At 41.1% G+C, this 19,938-nt stretch overlaps 1 protein-coding gene across 1 annotated transcript; it reads right to left on the bottom strand.

The window, feature by feature from the left end:
* Positions 1–15,164: 15,164 nt before the first annotated feature.
* On the bottom strand, positions 15,165–18,146 carry LOC105189166 (putative nuclease HARBI1). Its single transcript, XM_011151097.2, has 2 exons — positions 18,014–18,146; positions 15,165–15,991 (listed from the first exon to the last, which is right to left on the bottom strand). The coding sequence occupies exons 1-2, from the start codon at positions 18,144–18,146 to the stop codon at positions 15,165–15,167; spliced, it is 960 nt and encodes a 319-aa protein (XP_011149399.1).
* Between the last annotated feature and the right edge of the window lie 1,792 nt (positions 18,147–19,938).

The raw sequence follows: 19,938 nt of genomic DNA, 5'->3' as shown, positions 1-19,938 counted from the left end.
ACATGTGTGATAGGGAATTCACACTTTCTCCAGTACAAGTTTGGCAGAAAGTTTCGATTGCACGCCAAGAAGAAAAGTTTTATTCGAAAAAACGAACGTATAACCGAAAGATCAACGTTCTGTCGAATCGGTTCTCTCAGTATACTGTCTGTCTCGCTAAATTGCAATCGTCCAGTTCGCGAGCCATTCATCGACCAGACAGGGTATAGCGATCGGATCGGATGTCATATCGAACGAAGTGATCTCTCGGAAGTAACAGCAGCTTCATTCGCTGCGAATGCCGTGTCTGAATGGCCGGCTTCCTCCTACCCAAATCTCTCATACATCGCACGTGGCCTCCGCGTGCATACGACGACAGGACCTCGCGAGAAACCGCTTCATTGGTACGAACCTGCTACATTGTATTTCATCGCTCCTCAAGACCGAGCTCTTTTAAGACGCGACGACCCGAGGATGCGCGACTAACCCGCCTGTCGAAGTTTTATGCTGAGCTCGTTGACGCATATAATTTTCGTTACAGCAGCAGGCGCGTACACGCCTGGTGCACCTGTTGAAAAGCGGCCACGAAAAATTTCGGGTGAATACTTTAACTGCCCTGTGCGCGCGATGAAGCTTCAAACTGCCACTACTCTCATAACCGATTTCTCATCGGAAATCCGGCCCTAATACACTAAATATATGATAAAGAAGAAACGGCTAAATGCGAGAATGTCGAAAATCAAGAGAATTTTTATGTCGAAAGTAATCGAATCGAAATCTCATTTTTTAAATTCGTAAAATTCCACGAGATCGTGGGATATCACGTAATTAACTTTAAAAAATATGTCAAACCAATGCATGTACTCAGTCAGCTATCATATAAATAGTGGACGAGCGATTGTGAGAGTACTAACACAGTAAATTATTACTACGCTAGAAGAGTGAGCTCATTTGATTGGACATATACACCTTCTGCTTTTACAGTAGATTAATCAATTAAAAATTTATTGTGCGTCCTTATATTTTAATACACGAATACCACTTTAATAACCAATTGAAGAGTTTATATTGATTGTAAGTGCCGAACGGTATTAGAGATATGTATTAAGATATATAATTTGAGCGAATGTAAACGCAACGTTCACATGTTACAACATGGGATGAGTTGTAGGAACATGGCCCGTTTGTTATGTCAGCCTGTACGTGGGCTACTGACAGATTAACGTATACTACTTGCTAACTAACTAACCATATCGATTCGCTGACTGCGAGAGATGGTAATAGAGAGAGTCTTGAAAGCTCTCGTGAGAGCACTCGATGAAGGCCGTGAATATAGGACTTCTCTCACCACTCGCCCAAATCCCATAACTCTCTCAACATTACTCGAATGCCGTAGCTCTTTCTCTATTACGTGTTCTCGAAATTGCCTCATGTATATTGCTTACTAACTTCATCGTAAATCCTGCTGAGATCACATGCAAATTAATAAATTACGCAACTTTAGATATAATATGACTAAGTACTCTATAAACCAACGCACCTTACATTTATGTAAGCTCTACGTGACGCTAGTGCTTAATGCTTCATTAGTGTATGAGAGCTAATCTAGCTAACTAGGATATTGCGGAGCACAACAAGACGATTCTCTCATAGACTTTATATTATATTACGGTCGAACGGCGACAGAGCCAGTTGATGCTCCATCCTCGAATAAAGAGTATGCACGTGTAACCATCGTTGTACCGACGAACGAGTATGTTAAACAACATGCGCGAGTCATCTATTGCAGAATATCCTGCGTGCGGCACAACACTGGTATTGCGGACTCTGCCGCGATTTTTTTATGTTGTGTCTCTCTAAGCTCCCACAACATATCTAGATACACCTTCACTACTTCGCGTGCGGTGTCCATGTCGCAGCGCTCTCATATTTGAGCGAGGACTATCGATCCTGTGCTCTTATCGATAGGTTTAAATTAATATATTACATGAGGAGAAATCGAAGATATCTGCTCTCATAGTGGTTTTTACTTCCTTATAGTATTTTAATAGGTACCATATTATACTGGCCTGGATATTACGTCTCCGATTTGGTGTGAGTTGCTCATGCTTGTTAGACTTTGCGCGTTGATCCTACAGAGGCCGTTGATTATTTGTTCATGAATCTTCATTACGCGCTGAGACAAAAACGGATGTATAGGAGCGCGCGCGGTTAAAGAGAACGGACCTGTTTTGTTGAAATGCTGCGCTATAAATAGTTCGTTGCCACTGCCGTTTTAATCCGCACCTATCTTCTAAAAGTGAGATAAAAACGAGTACGTGGAGTTCACGACTTCCTAAGTGGATCGCAAGCGCGGCCTGTGCTCCTCGTGTTTTCTTAACGCGACGAATAAGGCGATCTTTCAGGGGAAAGTCGATCTCATGGCGTCAAAAAAAGCTCCGTTGTACGCGGCTGTCAGCACTCGGTTGTTCGTCGAGCATGTTATGTAAAATAATAGGCCATCGAGAGAAGGGAGGGAGAGAGAGAGAGAGGGAGAGAGAGAAGAGAGAGAAGAGAGAGAGAAAGGGCACCCCCGCTAATTTTTGTATCGCGCGCCTCTTGGGAAACGCGTCTTACGGCGACCTCGTCTAATTTCCGTGCCGGGCCACGCCTTGGCCTCTTCCCTGCCTTTCCTTTCGACTCGGCGATCGCGCATCCTTCCGCAAAGTTGAATTCGCGTCCCACGGAACGTCATCGCGCGGTCTACCGTTAGTGCGAGAGAAGTAGCGCGCCCGTCTCGAGGATTTACGGCCGGGCGGCGTCGGGAGCAAATGCCGGGGGGAAAAGGAACGTTCGCTTGCTCGGGGGATCCGCGAATGACACGTTCTCATATGGTGAAAAATGATTAACGACCCGATATATGCTATTTGTAGGCGTATGGCCCAAGAGGTTGATCGAGCGGAAGGAGTCTCCCCGAGAAAGCCGCTCGTATTCGGTCGTCGAAAATCAACCTGGTTTGAGCAATAGGGCGATATTTCTTCTCCGTCGATGGCCGAGTTAATTAGTTACAAGCTAACGCGGCCCCGCGCGCCTAAATTAATTCCGAATCTATTTCGAAATAACGAGCCGCACGCAACCCCGAACCGATTATAAAATCCGTGATATACCACATGACGTCGAAGCTTCCGTGAGTCATCATCTTTATCTGTATTACTTACGCCATACTCTTTCTACACTGCGTCGATCATGTCGCTGAACGTGAGGATCCGTGGCTCTCTGACCTATGGTCTTATATGTCGTGAGGGAAGTAAAAGTGAGGCAAAGAGTGCGATTAAGAAATTTGTCTTAAAGCCTGGAGCTGCAGTGAAATATATTATGAACTTGTTGAGATCTCTCAATTTACCCATCGTTGTGTTCGACACTAGATTCTGCTCCGAGAGTGAGACCATCAAGCATGAAATTCCAAGAATTCAGTTCAGTGACCTGTCTCTCTTAACTCATTGTGTATTCCCTAACTACACGACTCTCTCACTGCAATCTGCAACACAGTGAGACGCTTCGACCGGAGTACACACTATTCAGTATCTTTGCGAGGAATGCATGATATAGAATTGCATATGCATTCTTATTATATTAAGTATAAATAACCTATCCTAAATTAACTATATACTTCTAGAGTATTTGCGATTACTATGATACCACTCTCTATAAGATCGCTGTCAGAGTAATTCATGTAGACGTGTATATGTGACCTAAGAGACAATAGAAACACGAAAATGCATGTCGGTCAGCACCGCAGTCGTACTTTTCGAGCTCGTTGATCCGTATGTCGAAATACTACTTAATTGCACATCGAAATTCTCTCGTAGTCTGCATTGAATTATTCGAGGTTACTTATACAGTGTCTCGAGATATTTCTTAAACGTGCTTCGAGAGCGGATTGCGCAGCGTCGCGCTGCCGAACACCAGAGTGAGAGTGTGCGCATGCGCAATGTGTATTTTTTTGCGTAAAAGTGATACATATCTTTGTAAATACCGTAAATACTGTGACAACGTGAATATTGTAGAGCGATGAATGACTATTCAAGTCTTCTTAGCACTCTCATCGATTAACAACAGGTCGCAACCACCTGTGCACCCGCGATCAATGCGGTCCAACGGGTATAACAAGGAACGACTGAACGTATACTCATTGTCGATTACTCTGAGGAGCCTCTTGTTATAAATCTATTATCATACACACTATAAATTAAAAAATATAAAGTATTAAATTTAATCAGTATCTGCTATTCTTAACCACGCTATATCTGTCGCTCCACTTTGTAGCTACTTACACGTGTGTGAGAGCAGAGATCTCAGCTATAGACAAAGGTACTGCTAAGGAGTATCAATGATCTACCACACTTCTGGTGGTATTAGTTCCAAGCCTTATATTAGTCTCAGAGATATTCGCGCGGCGTTGTGCAGCGAGAACTATAAAATATGCCTTAGAACATGAGATTTCTTCCTCACATAATTCTCTCGTCATTCAGCATGTGTAATTCAAGTCATCTGTGAGCTACGATATTTAGAAGCATATAATATCTCGCAGGTAGTTAGATGATGTGCAAGTACTTACGTCACATATGCCCAATAAAAACAAGAAAGATAATATAAATCACCTTCTACGTACATATCTGAGCAACATTTGCGTGAAATATGTGCGAGAGTGCTAAGTAGCAGCGATATAGTCGTTTTGCGTTATTGATCACTGACTCATTTGCGTTGAAATACACCCTATATTGTGCTTACTCACACTCTCTCAACTCATTCACTTCGACTTCGGCCTTTCGGTTCTAATATCTCTTTCTCACTCTACTTTGCTAATTCTCTACACATGTTTCCTTAGCTTATTCATATATTTAAATAAAAGTTTTAGACGAACGCTTTGGCGCAAGAATTACTTGGATCTGCTGTCCGGTGCGGAGACGCAAATAACGATACGACAAGTACGACATGTTGTTTTACTTGTCTCTCTCGCGTTCTTCGTCCAGACAAGTAGGACGTTCTCTCTGACCATCATGTCTGTATCTATCCGTCGCATGTGACATTAGAGTCACTGAAAAGTGAAATTGTTGACTGTTTATGTCGTTGCCGTCTTGCTTTGGCTGGAGACTATACGACGGGTTGAGAGTCGGATCTGTCACACTCTCACACCTCTCGTACTGATTTTTCCGTAGAACACGGCGCGAAACTAAACTTCTATAAATTAAACATCCATATTTGTTTAACTCGTTTTCATAGTAATATAATAATGTATAATATACCATCGTAAAACTATTTTTCCACACTCTCTGTGATCTCTTGAAACCAGAGTATGCGAGCTCGAACATCTTGAGCTCTGAAAATTGATCGGAAAAGTGATGCGGGCAAGGCGTTGACACGATGGAGATTATAAGCTTACATAACCACTGATCGAGATACACGAGACGACTGCTTGAGTAATCTGAGACAACAAGAGTAAAGTACAGATCTATCTCGCGCGTGTAGCAGAAAATGCCTAAGGAAACAATAGTCTTACAACTATCCCCGCCTCTCGGCCTAGAATTGAAAAGAGAGTCGACGTTACTAAGTTAACCTGTGAGCCTCGATCGAAAATATTAAGCCACGTAGTGGATACTATATGTATTAGTTATTAAACGTGACAGGTTATTTCAGGATTCTGTATAGATAATAGTTTGCCATTCCTTGTCGTGACGCTCGCTTGTATTTATAAGAGATAGACATAATATGATATAATAAAGTCATCCCGTCAGGTTTCTCGCGGTGTATACTCTTATTACCTAATCACGAGCGGACTCTGAACATAGAATATTCTTAAGAATACTTCCCCTATACGTGAACTTGTATTACCGTGAGCTTTGTACTCATTATCTGAGCATGATTCTGATCTCAGTGCATTATATCTGCTTAATAAACTCAATATGGAGAATACACAATGTATACTATCAATATAATTTAACCCATGACATATTTGCATCGTCACGTTTTTAGCACGTTGATGAATTGTTCAATAACTCGGCGCTACACCGAGAGCGATATCAGAAATAACTGAGAGTGGAGGGTGCCTGAGCATTCTGATATCAGAGAATCTGAACAGTACTGGCACGCGGTGAACTCTGTGTGAGCTGCGAGAGCGTACGGTTGTTAAGCATTTCTCTCTCTAAACTTGCCGTCACAAAATTGCATCGCCCGAGTCACAATGACTTGCGAAACCATGCGGGTGTGTAATAAATAATAATTATGCTCTATATGTAATCATCTATTTAGTGATTATATCAGAGTAGTGAGTGAGCACCTATTTGAATAGTAAAAAGTTGAAAGTAGTAGAATTTTGATTTTATGGACTGTATAATTTAACACTTAACATGTCTCTAAATTCTGATCGTGACAGGCTCGAATAATCTATTGAACGATAGTTTTGTATTCACAAACTTTAAGTCATCATAACAATGAAGATAAGTTATCATCTCAATATTTTATAAATCTTTCATTTTGCTAAATTCCGTCAAGGTTTACTCTCTCGCACGAATCTGGTAATAATGGTATATCTTTCTCTTTCTTATTCTTTATATAATAGTCATAACACGGCGATGATAATAAATAGCGGCAAGCGCCGGAATCGTACTTACCATTATACGTCCGTGATCTTTGCTCTTTAATTGTCACTTCCGTCGGCATGATTCGTGGCGTGGTATTGAGGCCGGAAGTCAGTAATTCCGGTACCACGGACCGAACCTCATTGCTTGCGATGGACACGAAGACACGAGCGAAAATCAGTGAATTTTATAATGTATATTTTTTTGTAGTGGCTAAATAACCTGCCGAAGAGTCGTATATATCGGGTAAGCAGCCACAGAGAAAGATACCGCGGAATTTGTGGTGTGACATATAATATAGAGCTCTAGTCTGTAATGTGTCCAGAGACGTGACGCGGTCCAAGGATAATAACGCGACTATTAAAATGACGTTACTATCGAGACGCTTCTGAGCCAACTCTATCTTAGAGGTGAACAGTATTTGCTTGATATAATGTTATATTTCGTTATGAGTGAAATAATACAGATAGAAAAATTATTTTTTGTGTTAGTATCCACATAATATGTAGAGTGTGTGATCTATATATTTTATATATATATTAATAATGTACAGGTGTCATAGATCACCCGTACCTGCCGACTTTTTTTGCAAACGCGACATTTAAAAAAAAATATTTCAGATAAAAGTTATTTGGTTTGAAGGAGACATAAGACAGCGATAGCACTTTGTTACAGATGGCGCCACTTTCGAGATATTCACTAATTATTACTTTTTTTAAGTGGAAACTTCAATTTTTTATTATATTATCTTTCTCTACCAACTAATTTTAAACAACTTTTGTTTAAAATTTTTTTATTCGCACTATTTTTGAGATATTAAGAGAAAACTTGGTAACTTTTTTAATATTTAACTTACGATATCTCGCTAACTATTTGTCGAAAAGAAAAAATAGTACTGGACGTTTTTACTTTTATAGTCTCAAAATATATTGCTATAATATTGCCTTAACTTTTGTTAACTTCTCAACGCTTGGAAATTTCAAAATTATCAAATTAGCAAAAGTCAGGATATTATTATATTATAATAAACAATATATTCTTGACATCAAAATAGATGTAAAAAAATCAATATAAAGCAAGGCGGGTTCTAACCTAAATTGCAATATATATTAGCTAATATGCAAAATCCGTTCTTTATTAATTAAATATTTTTTTAATAACCCCTTTCCCAGAATTTTATGCTTCTATAGGCAAGATGGCGGCCGTGATGAACACCCATATGTCCAGAGAAAAACGTACCGGGATGTTACTAGACTCGAACCTAGGTCTTCGCGGTTTACTACCAACGCTCCAACTCTCCTAGACCACCGTCGCCTGTTGCTAGTAGACGTCTAGTGAAGGTTCTCAAACTGTGTATGATGACGTTACGAGAGAAAAAATGTGCCGGAATGTTGCTAGACTTGAAACCTGGACCCTCGCAGTTACTATCCAAACGCTCCGACCTCCTAGACCACCGTCGCTTATTGTTAGTAGACGTCTAGTGAAGGTTTCTCAAGTGCGTATGATGACGTCACATATACGTTAAAGAAAAATAAGTTGAAACTGAATGCGAACCTGAAACTTTCGTTTACTATGCAATGGTCCTAATCACTTAAACCATCGTAGACTCATACTCACGGACGCACCAGTGAAATTTCTTACAGTGTGAGATGACGTCACGCATAAAGAAAAAATAAAATCGAAACTAGGCCAGACTCGAATCCCGGATCCTTCGTTTACTGTGCAATTGTCCTACCACTTAGGCCACCATAGACTCTTGTTAGGAAGCGCGCAGTAAAGCTTCTCAAACTGTGTATTACAATAACGGACAGAGTGGGAGGGACATAGCCCTCATCTGCAGTTTTGCGGCGACTGCTATCAAAACGTATATTGAACCATTATTGAACATCTATCAAACGTTTATTGTTCCATACCGAACCACTATTAAACATCTATTAAATATTAGCTATATTGAACCACTGTCAAACGTCTATCGAACGTCTCTCGAACATCTAATAAGCATCATACCGCAAATAAAGAACTGTATTTTTATCAAACACAATTACCGTATAAAATCCTAAGAAGTGAAAGGGGATAAGCGTGTTGGAAGAAACATCTGTACATTTGAAATAATGTTTTATTAAGCGTCGTACAATTCTCTCCGAGACCACTAATTGAAAGTTTTTAGTACATTCTGTAAGGCATAATTTCTCATATGATTATTACATCGAAAAGTATTATTCAATTTCTGCAGAGAAGGCATGTCATCGTAATCGGTGTCTGTGGTCTTAATGATCACGTTGCTTCTCACATTGTTATCCAGAAGGTGTAACAATCATTCCCGCTTCTCATGCCCCTTCACGTACACAAATTGAAATGCGTTGCCTTCAAGCTCGCCATAAATATCACCTGCCACAGCTGTAGTAGTAAAATGTTTAACTCTGCAGTATTTGACGGTTCCATCTTCTCATCGTAATCCATGATGATTAGTCGTTAACCAGTAGCCTCTCGATTTGTCTGATCTTGTGAGCAGATGCCATGGCATCGGACTCGTGAAGATGTAGTGCGAAAGAATAGTTTCGTTCTTCAGTTCTGCTTCTTTTACAATAAATCTCTTTCCAACCATGTACCCTTGCAGATCCACAAACGTCGGCACGACCATGAAATATTCTTCGAAACGTCCGAGAAAGAAATGTTGTTTATAGCACTTTGTGGCATGCATTATTCTTTTCTCGTACATACTTTCTAATGTTAATTAAGTTTGCGCACTATGTTGGCTAGCGGGCTATATTCAACTACACGATCATAGCAGAATGAGACAATATGCGGTAGTATTCGCCAATATATTCTCCTTACACTCAAATTTTATCCGCACATCCACAGTGGCACTCTTGACGGACTCATTTTGACGCAAACAATCGATAACCACGAAAGGTGCCGGAGAAAGCCTAGCCGGAGAAAGTCGGTAGTTGTTAATCATACCTCAGCACTGTTGCATCCATAATACGATTTACGAAAACGTCTATACATATCGTAAAGTACGGAGTATTTATTTTTTGTAAAGTCCAAATTCATGTCGTCGTACGGATAACACTCTGAATTCAGATAGAGCTTCACGTTGATCAATTTGCAGTCATCGAAACGAGTTATATTTTCCGACATGACATTCTTCCGGCCAGTCTGCAGCGCAAAGATAACGTATCGAGGTTTCTCCAAATTAGTAGCAGTTTTGACGGTCCACAAGTGTTTAGTCGTGCTTTGCAGTAGAGGAAATTCATACAGATCCCACGAGCGGAAACTCATATTCAGGTATCGTCCATCCTCCAAAGTTTTCAGCATGGAAAGTTTATTGATATCATTCAAGATTACGTGAGGCATTCGCCATTGTATCTTGAATAGCTCAATCTTAGGATCCAGCGCTGAAGATCCTAGTAGACTGTTGTTGTCGCTGCGTATTCATAATAGAATCAATTCGTGACGCGCGTTAATCACTATACGTTTGTAGTCTTCACAGAATCCTAGCAAAACGTTGAGCGATACACAAAAGTTGAAGTACCTGTCCGGCGAAATAGTGTCAGTTGTATCCCACGCTGCATTTTTCATGATGGCATTTTTGTCTGAAGATATCGATACATAGTTTTTGAGCGTTGAAGTTATTCCCACGTTTCTGTTACGATCAATCTCCACACCATCCAGTTCATAACGGATCTCATCAAACATGAATGCAACGCCATTATATCCCAACGTTACAGTCGCACCATCGACTGCAACTTGTTTCGTCACCTTCCCCTCGACATATAGATAACTCTCACATGGCAATATATATAAATCCTGCTGCTGTATGGGTATTCGTATCTCGTCGCTATGTCCAAACGTTGTGTTAGCGTATGGATTGTACGTATGTGTCTCAATCTTGACGATGCGCTCGTCAAAGACCGGTTCATTTCCAATGTTCAAAATGTCAATCATCTTTCTCAATCGTTTCGTACAATGAATCCCAGAGATTTCAAAAATTCAACGTTCAACGCGCTGAGTTTCTTTCGAACGAGGGATTTTGTACTGTTAATTGCGCGTCTCGTAAAAAGTATATTTCCAGCTTGTTTCACCTATTCCACTTGATTCACCACAAGCATTTCATAGATTACGTTTATTATCGTCGCCGTCGTACGTGCAATCTAATCTCTTCTCCTCGAAAATCGAGCGATTGTCCTTCTTGATCAACTACACGCACCGTTAAATCTGTAATGCTCCGTGCGATGATTGGAAGATAAATGACATGTGTCGGTGTTTCCGATATCTTATATCCTGGTGGCACCTTAGGCGAGAATTCATGTATCGTATGTACACGCATACTGTTACTGTACGCACCACTGACAATGCTGCATTCTATACGAATGATATTCACGTTGATAATCTTAATCGGTGCGTCCGATTCTTACCATCGATGCGGTTCTAATATACGACTTGATGAGAATCCCAAAAGCGAGCCAATGTTGTTTGGTTTGTTAAAATTTATTCTATAAGCACATTTTATTTCACTCCTCATAGTATTATTATTGGCACGAATTATTATAGGATATTCATTCTCGTCATCTCTATATGGATTATTTTTGGAATGCACTGCTTTTGGAGAATGTGAAATTGCACGTTTCAAATATTCGTATATGGCGCGCAATTCGTACGATCCTTCAGGAATCGTAATTTCTTCATCGTTAGCACCATAGTAAAATTTATTATTCGACGAATTTACGTTTGGTATCGTATTGTATGCTTCGAAATCCGTTAAACCGAGCTCGTAATCACCATCGCTCAAATCTATAGCGGAAAAGTAGCTCACCGTAAGGGTGTTACTGTTGCCAGTCAACGTAAGCGTTAGCGACATGTTTGCAAACTGCCGAACGAATACTGACTGCTGTTAGTGGAATGTCATTATCATCATTTGAATTGATCCTCTACCGTTTGGAGAAACTGCAAGCACAATTGTCCGCAAATGCTCTGATTGTAATGTTGATATGATGTGCGATTGTACAAAATTTTCACTACATCTCTCTCAAGGTATCGAATCAATTCCTTGGGCGGTCGAAGATTACCAAAACTATACTGCGCGATTTCCTCTTTTCGCATACGCCACCCAGTGAGTACCTGGTCCCTCTGTGTTGTCTAAATTTACAATACCGCTCTCGTTTTGACGTACTTCATCTATTGGTAAAGCGTCACGCATGAAAACACCTCGAAAGAAAGATATACGCATACGCCTCGCTAGTCTTTCCAACTGTACATTAGTCATTGCACCCGTGGGTAATTTTAGCGTTTTTTTGACGTTTTTTTTTTTTTCTGCAGCGCCTTTCCCATGCTTGTACGGAGCAAGATAGATTCCGCGACCTTTCGTAGCGCGACCTTCCATTGCGCAATGATGACGTTTTAATTCTTCCAGCTGGCGTTGCGCGGCTTTGCCATCATTCACCGCTTTTGCGACACCCGCCGCTCCACCGACTAGTGAACCGAGAACTCCCAGTAATGGTAGAACTGGTAAAATACCACCCCGTTTTGTTACTGGAAGTGCTCGTTTTCGGATTTCTTTCTTGGACGACTTCTTTTTCTTCGTGCCCATACCCATGCCGATTTTCGTTTTGGCTTTCATAGCAGCCCAAACGACTGCAGCAGCAGCTTTCTCGCCTAGAGTTGATTCTTTCGAAGTTATGCGTTTCCACGCTTTCGCAGCGAGAATCTCATCCGCCGCGTGCCGATCGGTGAGATTGTTGCTACGCGAATAGGCTATATCGTGCTCACGACACGCCGCGTCCAATGAATTAATGCCTTGGTCACCTCTGACCATCGTTTTACCAAGCGAGTTCCAGGACCACAAAATTGATATCCGGGAATGTGTAGTTCGATAGGAAGCGCATTTATCGCGCGATTCAATAGACTACTGCCGACTTTGACTTTTGTCGACGACATTCACTACAGTCCCTGATCAGCGGTGCTGGATCGTCGATATGTGTTTGCTGCCACGGACGATTGTAATGTTCCAAACACCGACGATACTGCTGAACCTCTGAATCGACTCTTAAATGTTCCGGGAGTCTATCCTGTAAATCGTCAATATACTTTGCAAATTCGCGTAACAGAACAATCTTCGGTATATATTTCAGTTGTTTGGAGGTTAGCTGTCGAATATCACGGGTATCTGTCAACAGGAGGAACATTTTCTAAACTGAGTGTTTCCAAGATTGATGCGCTTATATTTTTCGAAAAGTCCGTATCTCGGAAAGTAACATTATTATATATGGTTGGATTCGGAATTCAATGCTCTTTAATTTTTGTTCTTACAAAATTTTTGAAATTTACGAAAATAATGAGTGGAGGGGTGAGTGGGAAGGGTAAATTTAATATTTTGAAAAATTTGAGTTGACAGGTGCAAAGAGCGTCAAATACTGTAAAACTCTTACATTTATTATGTTTTCATATCTCTCATATTTTAGAAGATATTTGATAAAAACAAGAAAATCCGTTTTTGTCAAGGGGTCATTTCAACCCCCTAAACCTCGAGATAAGCACATATAAAAAATACGTGTCTAATATTTTTTGATCCTCTACAACATATCCAATGCCCATTCAAATCGGTGAGGGACGCCCCCGACCGTTCCCTTGTTAGTGTTATCCAGGGTCAACTGCGTGGAAGTAGCATGAATCTGATCCCTTGTGTGTGTGTGTGTGTGTGTGTGTGTGTGTGTGGTGCGCGCGTGTGCGTGTGCGTGTGTGCGTGTGTGCGTGTGTGCGTGTGTGCGTGTGCGCGTGTATGTGCGTGTGCACGTGCGCGTGTGTGCGTGTGCGCGTGTGCGCGTGTGCGTATGTGTGTGCGTTCGTGTGGCTAAACAAGTGTGAATGTGTTATATGTATAGTCGTGATAGGTTGCAAAACAAACGATTAAAAACTGTCATCTCTCTTTAATGATTCAAAACCTTTTACTCCGTGTTTTAAAATAAATTTTACTCAGTGTGTTAAAGTAAATGTTGAAAGTGGCTCCCATTTACTTCCTGATAATATGATATGTCAATCTTTGATAGAATGCATAAATGGCTCTACGATTCGTCTCAAAAGGTATCAAATCTATTTCATCCCTTATTCGCTGTATCAATTCTTGGATGCTTTCAAGTTTTGTTTTGTAAACCTTACTCTTCAGGTGTCCCCATAGATAATAATCAAAAGGATCTAGTGACCGAGGTGGCCAATTCTCTCCTTCCTCATTTCTGTTCCTTCTTCCTACCCATCGTAATGGAAAAATCTCATTTAAAATTTGACGTAGCCCTAAACCAAAATGAGCAGGAGCTCCATCATGCTGAAACCATATTTCTTCGAAATTATTTGGAAAAATATTTCGTATGGCTGGAATTATTTGATCTACAGGTAATCTGTTATACCTTTGAGCGTTCAGATTTTCTTCAAAAAGAAACAGTCCTATTAAGTAGCCATTTATTATTCCACGCCATACATTTATTTTTTGTGGGTATTGTGTGTGAGTTTCCCGCACCCAATTCGGATTCTCATCTGACCATAAACGAAAATTTTGATTATTAACTTCTCCCGTTAACGTGAAAGTTGCCTCGTCTGTAAAAACAATTTCATAAGGGAACATGGGCCGGACATCTATTAGTGCCATCATTCTTTCACAGAAACCTATACGACGCTCCACATCTCCGTCTTGCAATTCTTGAACATATTGTAATTTATATGGATGGAACTTGTTTTTCTTTAAAATTCTCCAAACGGACTTGGGAGCAATTCGTGAATTTGAGCGGCTCTGTTAATGGTAGAATTGGGACCTTCAATAAATCTGTCTGCAGAACATCAAGTTGTTTTTCTTCGTTAATGGCAGGTCTCCCTGATTTAGGGCGATTGTTTACGCTACCAGTTTCTCTGAAACGTTCCATTGTTTTTAAGACAGTGGACTTATTAATTCGACGATTCGGATACGTCTCATTAAATAATTGAGCGACAGCAGCGTACGACCGTTCGTTATCACCCCATCCATGCATCATGAGGATAGTGATTCTTTCACGTTCCGACAATTCGCCAGCCATTTTTAAAACATTTAATTTTTAATCTGCCTAAGATCTATGAGAACTGATTTTAAGTAGCCGTGAGAACAATTGATTTTAAGTAGCCGGTTGAGCCCGGATAACACTAAGTGCATGAAATTTCGAAATTTGAACGGCCGCCATTTTTAATAGGGGGGTCGTAGCGACTTAAAATTTTAAGGGTATATTTGTTATGAAAAGACCTTTCAAATGAGCCCCCACTCAACCCTTAGTCCAATTTAAAATTTTCAACCCCCCTTTTACCCCCGCGTACCAGGGGGTGGGGAATGATCGGTATTCATATCATAGGGTAGCTTTTTTGAAAAATCAAAATACGTGTTTTACCGTTTTTTGATATTTTCATTTTTACAAAAATTATTTAAGGGTTTCCACACTTTTGACAAACCCTATATAATAAATTGTTATCATAATTATAAAAATATTAGTTTTATTTTCACAAATATACGATAAAAGAATAAAGATGTTATTTTGAAAAACAAGAGTGTTTATTCTATTGTAATAAGTTCATGATTCTATCTCTTTTAGCTACTGCAACAAAGTCTTCATCAAATTCATCTGCACCGTCGTTAGCTATTCGCATCGCTTCTTCTATTAGTACTTCATGTTCGAAATGGATTTCATTTCGATCAATTAAAAAATTATGCATTATATACGCTGCTGCTATTATAATATTTCCTAAAGCTGGAGTAGATATATCTAAATACTTTAATCGTCGGAACTTGCCTTTCAATAGACCGATTGCTCTTTCAATGATAGATCTGATATTACTTAACTTTACATTGTAATTAGTTTGTTTTGCCGTCAAGTGACCATTATCACGAAATGGTGTCATCAGATTAATCATTAATGGGTAAGCAGAGTCTCCTATAAGATGCATATTAGGGAATAGCAAAGGATTCCCAACATTATTTAATTGTGTAAATAATTCACTTTGTCTGAATACCCGAGCATCGTGCATTCGCCCAGGCATTCCAAGAAAAACATCAATAAAACGCGCCTTGTGATCGCATACGCCTTGTAATATGATCGAGTGCACCTTGTTTCTATTATAAAAATCTATAGGATTGTCTCCTGAAGCTTTTATTAGTATATGGCAATCATCGATCACGCCAATAATACCGGGAATACCACGAGAACGTCTTTGAAAAATAATTGCTTCGTCATTACATTTCCTTCTGTCGGGCCATATTATATAATTTGGCAATAAACCATCTAGAATCGTGACAATTTCTTTGAATACATAGTGACCAGTGCTTTTGGCTAATCCAAAACGATCTCCAGCAGCAAGAAAACTTTTTGGTTTAGCTAAAATCCAGACTGAAAACATAACTTTTTTCCTTAAATTCATAAGATAGTTTGGATTCCCAGGAACAGCATTGTAACGATACATCCGATTTCTAGTATCGTTACGCTGACTGCCGCTGAACATCACGCGGCAGTCAGCTGAGCGCGCACCCCCTACCAGCGCGGCCACAGTGTCCCAACAAGTGCTCGCCCGAACCTAGCCGACCACCCGGCAGCAACGTTCGGGAACGATCGGCCGTCGAGCCGAACCTGTGGCATCGCCAAAAAAGTAACAATCGGCAACCGCCGCATAATCCCGATTAATTCCGAGCATAATTAATCAACGAAGAGAACCGAAGACCAGACAAGACGAGTATATAATCCCGGAAGTTTTTGACAAGAAGACAGTCTTGGGACAGTCTTCGAACAGTCTTCGAAGAGTCTTTGGAGTTCCGCTTCATCGGATCATTTTTCCTGAGAAGTATCAGAGAGTCTACCGAGCGCCCCTGCAGAACGAGTAAGTAATCTACCAGGCCACAGTCGCCGGCCACCGCGGTTACTTTCCGTCTTTGCGATACAGAGATCGGACGGCGAGTTTGCCATTACTCCGGTGTGTTTTCCGGAACGATTCTCATTTTGTGCCGTCTTTGCGATACAGAGATCGGACGGCGAGTTTGCCGTTACTCCGGTGTGTTTTCCGGAACGATTCTCAGTTTGTGCCGTCTTTGCGATACAGAGATCGGACGGCGAGTTTGCCGTTGCTCCGGTGTATTTTCCGGAACGATTCTCAGTTTGTGCCGTCTTCGCGATATAGAGATCAAGCGGCGAGTTTGCCGTTGCTCCGGTGCGTTTTCCGGAACGATCGCTACGAACGCTCGTAATAATCGTATCGTCTGTGTGAACTAGAGTTTGGCTGGCGAGTTTGCCATTGCTCTGGCGTATTCTTCGGAACTTGTGCAACTAATTGACTTCTTTCCTTGCAGTCAAGATCAAATGGCACAGTGGCCGTTTACCCCGGTGCGTTCTCCGGGACAAATTACACAGCCTGTTTCTGTTGGGCTTTTTATAGGATCTAGGATCGACCTCGCTCATCGGGCCCGGCGACCCCGTCTCGCTTGGGCCTCCCCGGTCACCGCTTCATAATATCGCGCGTTCGCCTCAGCATAAGAGCATTAATTAATCGAACAGCCAAGAAAGACCGAAAGTTAAACGAATCGTTTTTGTCAATTTCTTTTGTGCTCGATCGCGAGAACCGCGCCTCGGCTCGCGGCCTCTTGTACATACACCGCCGAAGATAACGCGCCGCGTCGCGTTTTTATACTGCTTCTTCTCACCGTCTGCTACGGCCGTCGGAGCCGTTTAAATCTTTTCACGGACCAGACGTGATATTCACACGACTACCGCGTGTATATCCGCTACCACGCGTGTCATCGGTCGTGTTCAATATATTAGCTACCGTAGATAGATGTCTTATCGTTAAAATATTTCCCGCGTCAACTAGAATGAATATTGTCTAATTAGTTCGCCGGCGACCACTATCTCGACAAAGATAGTTGTCCTGTCAGCGTCGATTCACGTATTCACGCACACATTATGTAAACACCCGAAACGAGATCTCCACGGCACGTGTCAAACAGAATTGTGCTGCGTCAAGCGAACTCAGCGTGCAAAATAACAAACAATAAAACATTCACACATACACACACACACACCAAGGAAACCGACTCATAATTATTCACCTTCTCCTAATAAAATTTCTGCTCGCGATTCGCTACAAACGACCACCTGCGCAGGGTCGGATCGAGAAAGAAACCTAACTCAGAGACGCGACCGTTACAGCATGTCCAATTACGTTAACTAGCTCTTAAAAAAGTTGTTTACAAAATAAAATTGAATATCTGAATTAATCTTTATGCAAGTTTACATTTTCACTAAATATACTATAATGTACATCGAATGTTGCACGAGACATTCTAAAATGTTCTTTAAATAAGGAATCTTCATATTGAGGAACAATAATTTCATAATAATTTTTATTCCTGACCCTTTCATTACGTTGCTGTACTTGTAATTCATCCAACTTTGGTAATGGTTCTATCATTTCATTGAGTATAACACGTAATGCGTTATTTAGATCGTTTTTACCATCATCCACTGCAAATAACGCTATAATATCCAAATCGTTCATTTTCCCAATTATTAAACACGCTAATGCTTAATTTTTTCCGGCTCTTTCTTCACTTGATGGTTAAATTTAATCAGTTATTTCAATCGAATAGACTAATCGTATAAAAGGCTAAAAAAATAATGCAAGATCACGTGACACGCTATATTCTGAGGCTAAAATCCCCGTTCAGCAGACACTCCGTTCAGCAAATCCGTATCACTAAGCGCTCACTGATTATTCGCTCACCGATTTGCAACTGTTATAATCTGCTGAACGCGCCCATTGACGTATGCTTTCGTAGAGTTCTACGTCATCTCACGTATTCGCTGTAGCGTCGCAATTTATTGCATCTAGCAACACTGACCGGATTGCGTTTCTGGCATCATTAGATACAAGTCAGTAGATAGACTAGGGGGATTCTATCCCAAATTGCTAATTAATTATGCAAAAGACGTTATTTATTAATTAATATTTTTTAATTGATCCCCCCTCTTAATTGATCCCACCTCTTTATTGATCCCCCCTCTTAATTGATCCCACCTCTTTATTGATACCCCCTCTTTATTGATACCCCCTCTTAATTGATACCCCCTCTTTATTAGTACTCTCCTCCTCCAACCTAGAATGTTTGATTCTATGAGCAAGATGGCGGCCGTGACGTCACGAGAGAAAAACGCGTCGGGCTGTAGGTAAACTCGAACCTGGGCCCCGCGGGTTGCTATCGGACGCTCGAACCTCCTAGACCATTGCTGCCTGTTGCTAGTAGACGTCTAGTGAAGGTTCTTACAGTATGTGTGCGATGACGTCACGCATACGTCAAAAGAAAAAAACATGGCGGCGGTGTAGGCCAGACTCGAACCTGGGTCCCGCGGTTGCTATCGAGCGCTCGAACCTTCTAGACCACCGTCGCCTATTGCTAGTAGACGTCACGTTACAGGTAAGATGGCGACCGTGACGTCACGCATACGTCAAAAGAACAAACATGGCGGCGGTGTAGGTAGGGTCGAACCTGGGCCCCGCGATTATTATCGAACGTCTATCGGACGTCTCTCGAACGTCTCTCGAACGTCTATCGCACATCTCTCGAACGTCTATCGGACGTCTCTCGAACGTCTATCGGACGTCTCTCGAACGTCTATCGGACGTCTCTCGAACGTCTCTCGAACGTCTAATAATCATCATACCACAAAGAACTGTATTTTTATCAAACACAATTATCATATATAATCCTAAGAGGTGAAAGGGGATAAGCGTGTTGGAAGAAACATCTGTACATTTGAAATAATGTTTTTATTAAGTGTCGTACAATTTTTGACACGTCCGGGAGAGAAATGCCGTTTATAGCACTTTGTTTCGGGTATTATTCTTTCCTCGTACATGCTTTCTGATGTTAGTTGAGTTTGCGCACTATGTCGGTTAGCGGGCTGTATTCAACTACACGAGCATGCAGGATCAGACAGTACGCGGTAGTATTCGCCGGTATATTCTCCTTACACTCAAATTCTATCCGCACATCTGCAGTGGTGCTCTTGACGGACTCATATTGACGCGAACAATCGATAACCACGAAAGGACCTTGCCGCAGAAAGTCGGTAGTTGTTAATCATACCTCAGCACTGTTGCATCCATAATACGATTTACGAAAACGTCTATACATATCGTAAAGTACGGCGTATTTATTTTTTGTAAAGTCCAAATTCATGTCGTCGTACGGATAACACTCTGAATTCAGATAGAGCTTCACGTTGATCAATTTGCAGTCATCGAAACGAGTTATATTTTCCGACATGACATTCTTCCGGCCAGTCTGCAG

This window comes from Harpegnathos saltator, unplaced genomic scaffold, assembly GCF_003227715.2.
Source record: "Harpegnathos saltator strain DR-91 unplaced genomic scaffold, Hsal_v8.6 scaffold59, whole genome shotgun sequence".
NCBI lineage: Eukaryota > Metazoa > Arthropoda > Insecta > Hymenoptera > Formicidae > Harpegnathos > Harpegnathos saltator.
The sequence above is the reverse complement of the archived record's forward strand: the minus strand, read 5'-3'. Positions and strand labels throughout refer to the sequence as shown.

Bases quoted from the DNA above. Each gene is read 5' to 3' on its own strand.
- LOC105189166 (XM_011151097.2), bottom strand. From the start codon at position 18,146: ATGAACGATTTGGATATTATAGCGTTATTTGCAGTGGATGATGGTAAA. The intron at 15,992-18,013 runs GTAATGAAAGGG...TTATGTTTTCAG, and splicing joins TGAATTACAAGTACAGCAAC to TCTGGATTTTAGCTAAACCA.